Source organism: Gekko japonicus, unplaced genomic scaffold (assembly GCF_001447785.1).
Source record: "Gekko japonicus isolate JY-2015 unplaced genomic scaffold, Gekko_japonicus_V1.1 scaffold5333, whole genome shotgun sequence".
In the NCBI taxonomy this organism is placed as follows: Eukaryota; Metazoa; Chordata; class Lepidosauria; order Squamata; family Gekkonidae; genus Gekko; species Gekko japonicus.
The window spans coordinates 26,684-37,577 of record NW_015160382.1 but is presented as its reverse complement, the minus strand read 5'-3'; the positions used below and the strand labels follow the sequence as shown (position 1 = coordinate 37,577).

General features: G+C 50.7%; 1 protein-coding gene across 1 annotated transcript in view; it reads left to right on the top strand.

The window, feature by feature from the left end:
• GAB2 (GRB2 associated binding protein 2) overlaps positions 1 to 10,894 on the top strand; it is a gene marked incomplete at its 5' end in the record, with an annotated part of 17,575 nt that overhangs the window by 4,915 nt on the left and 1,766 nt on the right. Inside the window, 5 exons of the mRNA XM_015417769.1 lie at positions 348 to 442; positions 1,973 to 2,246; positions 5,271 to 5,361; positions 6,971 to 7,073; positions 10,338 to 10,463. Coding sequence (XP_015273255.1) covers positions 348 to 442; positions 1,973 to 2,246; positions 5,271 to 5,361; positions 6,971 to 7,073; positions 10,338 to 10,463 — 689 coding nt within the window. The remainder of the gene's footprint in view (positions 1 to 347; positions 443 to 1,972; positions 2,247 to 5,270; positions 5,362 to 6,970; positions 7,074 to 10,337; positions 10,464 to 10,894) is intronic.

Sequence of the window (10,894 nt, the reverse complement as noted above, 5' to 3'; positions counted from 1 at the left end):
CCCATCCCAAGCACTGCGGTGCAGGGGGAAGGCAGGATATAAATGCAAATAAATAAATAATAAATGCTTCTCCTACTGGGGAGTGGGGGGACCGAGAACAAGATATTGACAGAGAACGAGGCCGCAGACAAATCCCTTCAGTCCATTTCCTCGTGTTGTTCAGTGCACTTGACTTTGATAGGAAGTGGGCTGTGCCGAACAAGTGCATCCAGCCTTCCCATAATCTATGCTTCGACTCATACTGGTCTGTCTCCCAGAATCACCAGGGGGGGTGCCGACTGAATCGATGACCTAGGAAAAGTCCGTTCACTGTTCATTAACTGTCATTTCCACGTCACTGATTTCAGCTTCCTCTTGCGAGACCTACGAATATCCCCAGCACGGCAAGAGCAGCAGTGTCCAGTCAACGGAGTCCGTGAATGTCAGGGTCGGCTCGTACTTGGTAAGTCTGTGGAGCTTGAGGAAACGGTCCCACTATCTTGAGAAGAGATCTGAAGAAAAAGAAGAAGAGGAGGAGGAGGAGATTGGATTTATACCCTGCCCTTCACTCAGAGTCTCAGAGCATCTTATAATCTCCCTTTCCCTTCCCCTCCCCACAACAGACACCCTGTGAGGCGGGTGGGGCTGAGAGAGCTCTGACAGAAACGGCTCTTTTTTCAAGGACAGCTCTGACAGAACTATGGCTTGCCCAAGGTCATCCAGCAGGTGCAAGTGGAGGAGTGGGGGAATCGAACCCGGTTCTCCCAGATTAGAGTCCGCGCACTTAACCGCTACACCAAACTGGAGAGAGAGAGAGAGAAGCCTAATCTAAGGAGAACCTTCCCTATTACAAATGGACATCTTGTCCGACATCACGTGTGTGGGAGGATGAGGGCACTGTATCGACAGGAGAGACCTGCAGACAAGCCACCTCTATCCATCTCTTGTTCTGCAAACCCCAGCTGTTACTCCATGGCACTCTCAACCACTAGTGCCTCAGCAGGCCCTGCCCTGTGCACACAGCATCAAGCTTCTATCCAAAACCCTAAGGACTAGAAACCAGCCTCCAGTTCTGGAGATCCCACTTGCCTCAGGCACCAAGTGTGGGTTCTTTGTGACCTCCTCACCAGCCCCTGTTATGAGTTGATTTTTCTCCCAGGAGGCTGTCCCCCACACCAGCCCTCTCACCAGTTGCCAGGCACTGCCTACATGGAAGCTTACTGTGATGCTCTGTCTTCTTGGTTCTTTGGGGGACAAGAGTGGGAGGGCTTCTGGAGTTCTGGCCCCACGAGTAGACCTCCTGATGGCACCTGGGCTTTGGCCATTGCATGACACAGAGTGTTGGACCGGACGGGCCACTGGCCTGATCCAACATGGCTTCTCTTATGTTCTTATGTATGAGGCAGTGATGCTCTGTCTTCGTGGTGCTTGGGGGAAGCAACAGTGTTCTCTTCTTGGGGGAGCTTCTGGAGCTCTGGCCCCACTGGTGGACCTCCTGATGACACCTGGGTTTGGGCCACTGTGTGACACAGAGTGTTGGACTGGATTGGCCACTGGGCTGATCCAACATGGCTTCTCTTATTTTTTTTTGGGATGCTCTGTATTCTTGGTGCTTGGGGGGCAACAGTGGGAGGGCTTCTGGAGTTCTGGTCCCACTGGTGGACCTCCTGATGACACCTGGGTTTGGGCCACTGTGTGACACAGAGTGTTGGACTGGATTGGCCACTGGGCTGATCCAACATGGCTTCTCTTATGTTCTTATGTCTGGGACAGTGATGCTCTGTAGACTTCTTGGTGCTTTGGGGAGCAACAGTGTTCTGTTCTTGGGGGAGCGTCTGGAGTTCTGGCCCCACTGGTGGACCTCCTGATGACACCTGGGTTTTGGCCACTGCATGACACAGAGTGTTGGACTGGATTGGCCATTGGCCTGATCCAACATGACTTCTCTTACGTTCTTATGATTTAAATGTTTCATTTTCTCGTCCCTTCCCAGCAAAATAAAGCCACGGTGGCTCGCTCCCACAGTGCCGACTCCGAAGACAACTACGTGCACATGAACCCTGGCTCCTCTGTCCTACTGAACACAGAGAGATCCAACGACAACTCCTACATCCCCATGAGCCCCGGGCCGCATCACCTTGACCTCATGGCGCTGTCCTCGTCCACCTTCCCGGTTCACAAAGGGAGCGCCAGTTCCCAGCCTCTCAGGCGGATGAGCGAGATCCAGCCCCCACCGGTCAACCGCAACCTCAAACCTGACCGCAAAGGTAAGGCCCGATCAGCCTTCCACCCACTCCCATCCACTCTGCAACCACCTGTCCTCCCATCCAGATTACGCAGAAGGGGTCCACGTACAGGAAGTTATGACCATAGAATTCCTGACAATTTCTAGAGCTACCCGGAAGTAACAGGGGTGGCTCTAGGAACTGCTAGAAACTCTGTGGTAAGTTTACTCTGTTATGCCCTTGGCCTTTATCAGACTTTATTGATACAATAAAGGAGAGCCAGTTTGGTGTAGTGGTTAGGAGCATGGACTCTGGTCTGGGAGAACCGGGTTTGATTCCCCACTCCTCCACATGCAGCTGCTGGTGTGACCTTGGGTCAGTCACAACTTCTTTCGGAGCTGTTCTCTCAAGAGCAGTCCTTGAATGAGCTCTCTCAGCCCCACCTACCTCACAGGGTGTCTGTTGTGGGGAGGGGAAGGGAATGGAGACTGTAAGCCGCTCTGAGACTCCTTCGGGTAGTGAAGTAAATCCAATCTCCTCCTCCTCCTCCTCCTCTTCTTCTTCCATATTTTGTTCGGTGGATTCTATTAACTGCAGGGTGTGGTTGTTCCCTTTTTGCTCGCACGTGCAGAAGCTTCATGGGTCTCCTGTTAGCATGGGAAGCGATTGGTTTGGTCTTCAGAAATGGTTTGGTCTTTAGAAAACGCCTGCCATGCAGGCAGCAGACCTGAGCTGAAGCTTCTGCCAGACACGGGGCTGCCTCTGAAAACGGCAGTCCCGCGTCTCACGCTTCCCTTCTCCCTGGTAGCATCTGTTAACGACAGATGCCTTGTGGAATGAGCACGCCCAGCCTTCTTAAGCAGCTGCTGATCAGTTGAAAAGGGAAGTTGGGGAAACCTGGATATTCCATGATTTTATTTATTTATTTATTTATTATTTGTTTGTTAGACTTATATCCCGCCCTTCCACTGTGGGCTCAGGGCTGGTAACAAGAGGCAATGCCATACAAACAGTAAAATCAGTAAAACCATCAAGTTACATATAAAATCAGTGCTCCCATAGTACATCCAAGGCAGGGGCTCTGATACAACGTTCCAGGGGGTACTGCTGTCTCATTCTTAATCGGTCTTCCCATGTCGGTTCTCCGTTCCCAGGCCAGTTCGTGTTGCCAATGGCAACGCGGCGGTGGTATAGTGACAGTGGCCGCTCCTACTCAGAAGCCTGGCGGAAGAGCTCCGTCTTGCAGGCCTTGCGGAACTGCATCAGGTCCCGCAGGTCATACATTTCGCACCGGGATGCGTTGCAGGGAGAGGAGAGGAGGGGACGCTGGGCTGCCGAACTGATCGGCAGAGACCTGCCTGTTCGAATGCCGACTTGTAATCTCAAACAAGAGCGACAATCCGTGTTTATTATAATCAGGGTTGCCAATCTCTGGGTGGGATGCGAAATACAAGGGAACGCAGTGTATAGTTCAAGTCTGACAAAATCTACCGTGCCAAATGAACTTCTGACGATTACAACGGTACTTATCAACCATTAGATTTTTCTAATACATTTTACCATGACAAAACACTTATATATATATATTTACAAGGTTCTAATGTAGGAGCTGCGGTGGCTCAGGTGGTTAAGGCGCTGAACTGCAGGCTGTGGAAGGTCGGTAGTTCAGCAGTTCGAGACCCGAGTGTGCCGCATGACGGATTGAGCTCCCATCTCTAGTTCCAGCTCCTGCCAACCTAGCCGTTCGAAAGCAAGAAATTGCAAGTAGATAAATAGGGACCACTTCGGTGGGAAGGAAACAGCGTTCCGTGCGCCTCGGTGTTTAGTCATGCCGGCCACATGACCACGGAAACGTCTTCGGACAGCGCTGGCTCTTCGGCTTTGAAACAGAGATGAGCACCGCAACCCTAGAGTCGGATTCGATTGGCTTTCGAGCAAGGGAACCTTTACCTTTAATGTACTTCTCACAATACTAAAGATAAATCACCACAACCAACAATACTTATCAAACGTAAGATTTTCTAATAAATTTTAACATTGCAAAACACTTGTATGATTTTTCTACAAGGTTCTAATGTATTACTCACAATACAAAAGATAAATCACCACAATCCCACCATGTAAAGGAACAAAACCTAACAGAAAGTCTTTAACGTTCTATAATGCACGGTCCCGTTGAAGACTAATAATACGTCCGTGAAGCTGATATTAATTGCAGAAGATGCCGCCAAAAGGTGGCTTACAGCTTGTGTATGATCTTTAAATTTTAAATAACCTCTGTTCTGTTGAAGAAAATCGTGTTGGCTTTAGAAAGTAACCGCCACTCTGTTGAAGAGAATGTCTGAAGCCAGGTGTACCAATATAGTGGACTGGGGTGGACCTGTTCTCTGGAAGCCCATGTCTACCAAAAGAGTGGACTGGGGTGGATAGACCTGTTCCGCAGAGGCCACGTCTACCAATATAGTGGGTGAGTGGACCTGTTCTCCAGAGGCCAGGTCTATCAATATGGTGGACTGGAGTGGATAGTCCTGTTCTCCGGAGGCCACGTCTACCAATATAGTGGACTGGGGTGGGTAGACCTGTTCTCCGGAAGCCACGTCTACCAATATAGTGGACTTGGGTGGGTAGACCTTTTCTCCAGAGGCCACGTCTACCGATATAGTGGACTGGGGTGGGTAGACCTATTCTCCAGAGGCCACATCTACCGATATAGTGGACTAGGGTGGGTAGACCTGTTCTGCAGGGGCCTGGTCTATCCCCATAGAGGACAACATTTTATGTATGCAATTTGACTTGATTCTGTTTTCTCTTATAACGTTTATTCTTAAAATATAGTTTAAATATAGTTTAAAAGAATTCATTCTGAGATTTTTACAAGGTTATGGAAATAATCTAAAAACTAATTTATGTAATCGTCAAACGTAGACTCACTCACAACTTTAATGCTACTAGTTTTTGTCACCCATGAGGCAGACTTTTTGCTCACAACACTGTGGAGCTTAGAGGGGACATTGCCCTGAAGCGATCGCCCACCCTGCCCTGACTCAGATCTCTTTCTGCTCCCAGCAAAGCCAACGCCGCTGGACTTGAGAAACAACACCGTCATCGATGAGCTTCCTTTCAAATCGCCTGTCACAAAATCCTGGTCCAGGCCTGGGTAAGTGTGGTTTAAAAAGAGAAGAAAACAAGACAAAAAAGCACTAGTCCTCTGAATCCCAGAGCCAGGAGGCAACCTCAGGGGAAGGCCTCGGCCTCTATGCCCTGTGCTTGGACCTCCAGAGGAACTGGCTGGGCCCTGTGTGGGTACATTAAATGGACCACTGGTCTGATCCAGCAGGGCTCTTCTGAGGTCCTTATCAGGGGAAGGCCTCGGCCTCCATGCCCTGTTGTTGGCCCTCCCAGAGGAACTGGCTGGCCCTTGTGTGAGACAGGAGGCTGGACTAGATGGACCCTCACTGGTCTGATCCAGCAGGGCTCTTCTGATGTTCTTATGTTCACCTTTGCATCGGCTGCTTGCTTCCGCACTGACTTGTTGCTCTGCTTTGGTTTCCTTCTGATTGTCAGGAGTGTCCACATGATGCCTTCCTCTATTTGTCCCCTTTCCGTGTTTCCCCTCACTTTCCAGGCTGGTTCCAGGTTTTAAGGGCCCTTGGGCAGACAGTGCCCAGAGGCCTCTGTCTGCCCCCCTCCCCTCGCCGGTTTGGTGTAGTGGTTGGGAGCGCGGACTCTAATCTGGGAGAACCAGGTTTGATTCCCCACTCCTCCACACACAGCTGCTGGTGTGACCTCGGGTCAGTCATAAGTTCTCTCAGAGCTGTTCTCTCAGGAGCAGTCCTCGAAAGAGCTCTCTCAGCCCCGCCTGCCTCACAAGGTGTCTGTTGTGGGGAGGGGAAGGGAAAGGAGTTTGTGAGCCGCTCTGAGACTCCTTCGGGTAGTGAAGGGTGGGGTATAAATCCAATCTCTTCTTCTTCTTTTACCTCACAGGGTGTCTGTTGTGGGGAAGGGAAGGGAAAGGAGTTTGTGAGCCGCTCTGAGACTCCTTTGGGTAGTGAAGGGCGGGGTATAAATCCAATCTCTTCTTCTTCTTCTTTTACCTCACAGGGTGTCTGTTGTGGGGAGGGGAAGGGAAAGGAGTTTGTAAGCCACTCTGAGACTCCTTTGGGTAGTGAAGGGCGGGGTATGAATCCAATCTCTTCTTCTTCTTCTTTTACCTCACAGGGTGTCTGTTGTGGGGAGGGGAAGGGAAAGGAGATGGTAAGCGGCTCTGAGACTCCTTCGGGTAGTAAAGGGTGGTGGGATATGAAACCAACTCTTCTTCCTCTTCCTCTTCTTCTTTTGTCTTCTCATAATGGGACCAAAGTCCAAGAGCCTCAGTTGAGTCATTTTAGCTTCTAGGGGGAGTTCGGGCCTGATTTGATCTAGAAAAACCGTGTTTGGTACTCTCTTTGCTTGAGACCATCAAGTCTCAGATGTCAAATCATCTCCCTGCACCATCATCCGGGTCTCTCTTCTCCGGGACTGGGGAACGGGGACCTCACCCGCACCGGGCTGTGGGCCCCCCAAGCTCGGCCGGTTTGTCCTCCCCAAAAGGATGTGTGTCGTCCACAGCCCAGCAGGGAGGCGGAGGCTGCTCAGCCCGTGCTTCCGCCCAGCCCTGCCTCCGGCTTGGAGGCCCACCTTGGAAAAATCCCTCCTTCGCCCAAAAGCCATCTGCCGGCTCTCAGTAATCCCAGCACCATTCTCTCTCTCTCGACCTCTCCTTCCAGCCAAGCATTCAACTCCAACTTCTCGCCCTACTGCCGCCCCATCTCCTCCCAGAGCATCACCAGCACGGACTCAGGAGACAGCGAGGAGAACTACGTCGCCATGGTAGGGTCCCATCTGCACTCGTATTATGGTCCCTCTCCCAAGTCTCTTCATTTCATCGTGTTTGTTGCAGTCCATCAATGGCTCTTAGCCATAAGGTATAGATGGGACACTCCGTCTGGAGCAGTGACGCTCTGTCTTCTTGGTGCTTGCAGGGCCACAGTGGGAGGGCTTCGGGAGTTCCAGCCCTGCTGGTGGACCTCCTGATGGCACCTGGTATTTTTGGCCACTGTGTGACACAGAGTGTTGGCCTGGATGGGCCATTGGCCTGATCCAACATGACTTATCTTATGTTCTTATGTCTGGGGCAGTGATGTAATGCGGGGGGGGGGGCAAGAGTGGAAGGGCTTCTGGAGTTCTGGCCCTGCTGGTGGACCTCCTGATGGCACCTGAGCTTTGGGCACTGTGTGACACAAGAGTGTTGGGCTGGATGGGCCATTGGCCTGATCCAACATGACTTCTCTTATGTTCTTATGTCTGGGGCAATGATGCTCTGTCTTCTTGTGTGGGGGGGGGGCAAGAGTGGGAGGGCTTCTGGAGTTCTGGCCCCGCTGGTGGACCTCCTGATGGCCCCTGGGTTTTGGCCATTGTGTGACACTGTTGGCCTGGGTGGGCCATTGGCCTCATCCAACATGGCTTCTCTTATGTTCTTATATCTGGGGCAGTAATGCTCTGTCTTCTTGGTTTTTGGAGGGCCATAGTGGGAGGGCTTCTGAATTCTGGCCCTGTTGGTGGACCTCCTGATGGCACCTGGGTTTTGGCCACTGTGTGACACAAAGTGTTGGGCTGGATGGGCCATTGGCCTCATCCAACATTGGCTTCTCTTATGCTTTTATGACTAGGTCATCCCGATGGCGCTTCCGCACACACTTTTGATGCACTTTAGTGATGGTTTGCAACATCCAGTTGCAAAGCGGATTGGAAGTGCATACTTTGCCTTGAGCAGGTTCGACAGCCTCCCGATGGCACCTGGAGATCTCCCAGTATTGCAGTTGATCTCCAGATGACCAAGATCAATTCCCCTGGAGAAAACTGGCTGCTTTGGAGCATGGACTGCATAGGATTGTACACACACACACCCCATTTCTGCAGACCCCTCTCCTGGGCTCTCTGTCTCCCTGGGGCCTCCATCTTCCAGCATCAATGTCTCAGAGGTCTCAGAGGGAAAGGGGAGGGCAGGAAAGGACTGTGTCCCTACATGCGTGCCCTATAGGATCCCACTCAGTACTTTTTCACGCAGTGTACAAGTAACTGATGGCATTCAAGGCTGGTGGAACAGCTCAAGTTGAGTCCAGTAGGTTCTGGGGGGGTATGAGTTTTCGAGAGTCAAAGCTCCCTTCGTCAGACACTAATGATGGAAGAGGTGAGTCCTTATATCTCATTCGGAAGGTAGGAGGGACATTGCAGAGAAGGGAGTTGGGATACAAAGGAAGAATACAAAAAAAATTGTAATCAGCTTGTTTGGAGCAGGGGAGAAACGCTTCAGGGCAGGAAAACAGCATCTGTGGTGAGCAGTGTTCCCTCTAAGCTGAGTTAGTGTGAGCTAGCTCACAGGTTTTGAGCCCCCAGCTCACACATTTTTGTCTCAGCTCAGGAAAGAGGGCTCCAGAGCAAACTAATTTATGCAGTAGCCAAATCGCTCGCTCACAACTTTAATGCCGGTAACTCACAAAGTAGAATTTTTGCTCACAAGACTCCATAGCTTAGAGGGAACATTGGTGGTGAGATAAGAATCCTGTGTCCCTATTGAACCCCGAGGGGCATCCATTGTTCCAAGCCTGTGAATGAACTCAAGTTCCGCAATCCGAACACAGGATTCTTATCTCACTACAGACACTAATGTTAAGTCCCTAAAGCATTTCTCCCCTGCTCTAATCAAGCTGATAACACTTTGCACTGTTCCCTTTACATCCCGAGTCCCTTCTTTGGAATGCCCTTCCCACAATCTGACTGGTAAGTACAAAGTTGGAGTCCAGTGGCACTGTTAAGACCACCAGAGTTTAATTCTAGGTATAAGCTTTCACGTGCATGCACAATTAGAAGTTTGAGTCCAGTGGCACCTTTAAGACCAATACAGTTTAATTCTGAATATAAGCTTTCATGTGCATGCACACTTTTTCAGATACAGAGCCAGTTTGATGTAATGGTTAGGAGCGTGGACTCTAATCTGGGAGAACCGGGTTTGATTCCCCACTGTTGGTGCGACCGTAGGTCAGTCACAAACTCTCTCAGAGCCGTTCTCTCAAGAGCAGTCCTCGAAAGAGCTCTCTCAGCCCCACCTACCTCATAGGGTTTCTGTTGTGGGGAGGGGAAAGGAATTTCTTCTCTCTTCTTCTTCTGAAACAGACTTCCTCAAGCCTTACATACAGGTCCGTAGCTAATGCGGGGCCCATGGGGCCTGGCCCCCTAGCATTTCTTCTGGGGGCCCTCCCTCCCAGACTGGCCTCAAATTGAATTAATGTAATTAATTTTGATTTAATTAGCTGTGCTCCCCCCCTGAGTCCCCCTCCCCCAAAAATCACTAGCTACAGGGCAGCTTACATATAGCGGGGGGGGGGGTGTTAGTTGCCAGGAAAAGCTAGTTAGAGTCAAGATAAATAAGTAACTGAGCGATACGTATAGCTAAGGTTGGGTTAAAGCAGTCCAGTCTGTTTCTGAAATTCCTTTGCAATTGCAAGTTATTATAACACTCAGGACAATGGAACCCCCAGGGCTTAACAAAGATATTGGGTTCTTATCTCACTACACATGCTAAGTCACTCAGTACTTGCAATATACCCAGAATTAAACTTCGTTGGTCTTGAAGGTGCCACTGGACTCCAACTTTGTTCTGTTGCTTCAGACCAACATGGCTGCCCACCTGAATCTGTCCCCCAAATCTTATAGGTCTTTTAAGGTTGCGACTGGACTCAAATCCAGCTGTTGTACTGCAGAGCAATACGGCTGCCCTCTGAAAGGTTGGTGGTGGCATAGAGGGCTTTGTAAGAAGATGACACAAATTCGTGGAGGTGGAGTGTATGGCTAAGTGCAATAACTCCCAGGGCTATATGGAACCTCCATGTGCAGAGGCAGTATACCACTGCCTTCCCGATCATGGGGGAATGTGGTTTCCTTCATGCTATATTTGTGGCCTCCCCCAAAACATCTGGCTGCCTGATGTAGTTTGATCCTTTGTCCTTACTTTTAAGATGCATCTTTGAGCAAATGATTTGGATTTTCCCCCCTGTTCCTTTTGCTAATTCTGGCTCGACCTTTTCCCCTCTGTAGCAAAACCCAGTCTCTGCTTCCCCCATTCCCAGCGGCACCAACAGCCCCGCCACGAAGAAGAGCACAGGAAGCGTGGATTACCTGGCTCTGGACTTCCAGCCGAGCTCACCCGGTCCGCACAGAAAGGTACGGCTCTTCAGTAAAACCTTGGCTTTGTACTCAGACAGACTGAAGTAGATCTCCAGGGTGCCCCCCCCCCCCGCACTCAGTCCTCCAGTCCAAGCCACCTCCGGATTTCTCAGGAGCTGAACGGATTAAGGGCCAGGCCTGATGGTACAACTTCCACGGGTCCACCATAGGGACGTGGTGCCATTTCAGTGGTGGAACGTGCCATCGAATCATAGCCGACTGATGGGGCAAGTTTTCCTGCCGTTCTCTCTTTTCTGCCAGAGCTGGGTGATCATGCACGGGCAGTGTTCCTGGCCCACATCTGAACACCCATTACCCTGCCTTATACTGGATCAGACCCTTGGGCCATCAAAGTCTGTACTGTCCGCTCAGACTGGCAGCAGCTCTCCAGGGTCTAAGGCAGAGGTCTTTCCCATCCTTTCAGCTGG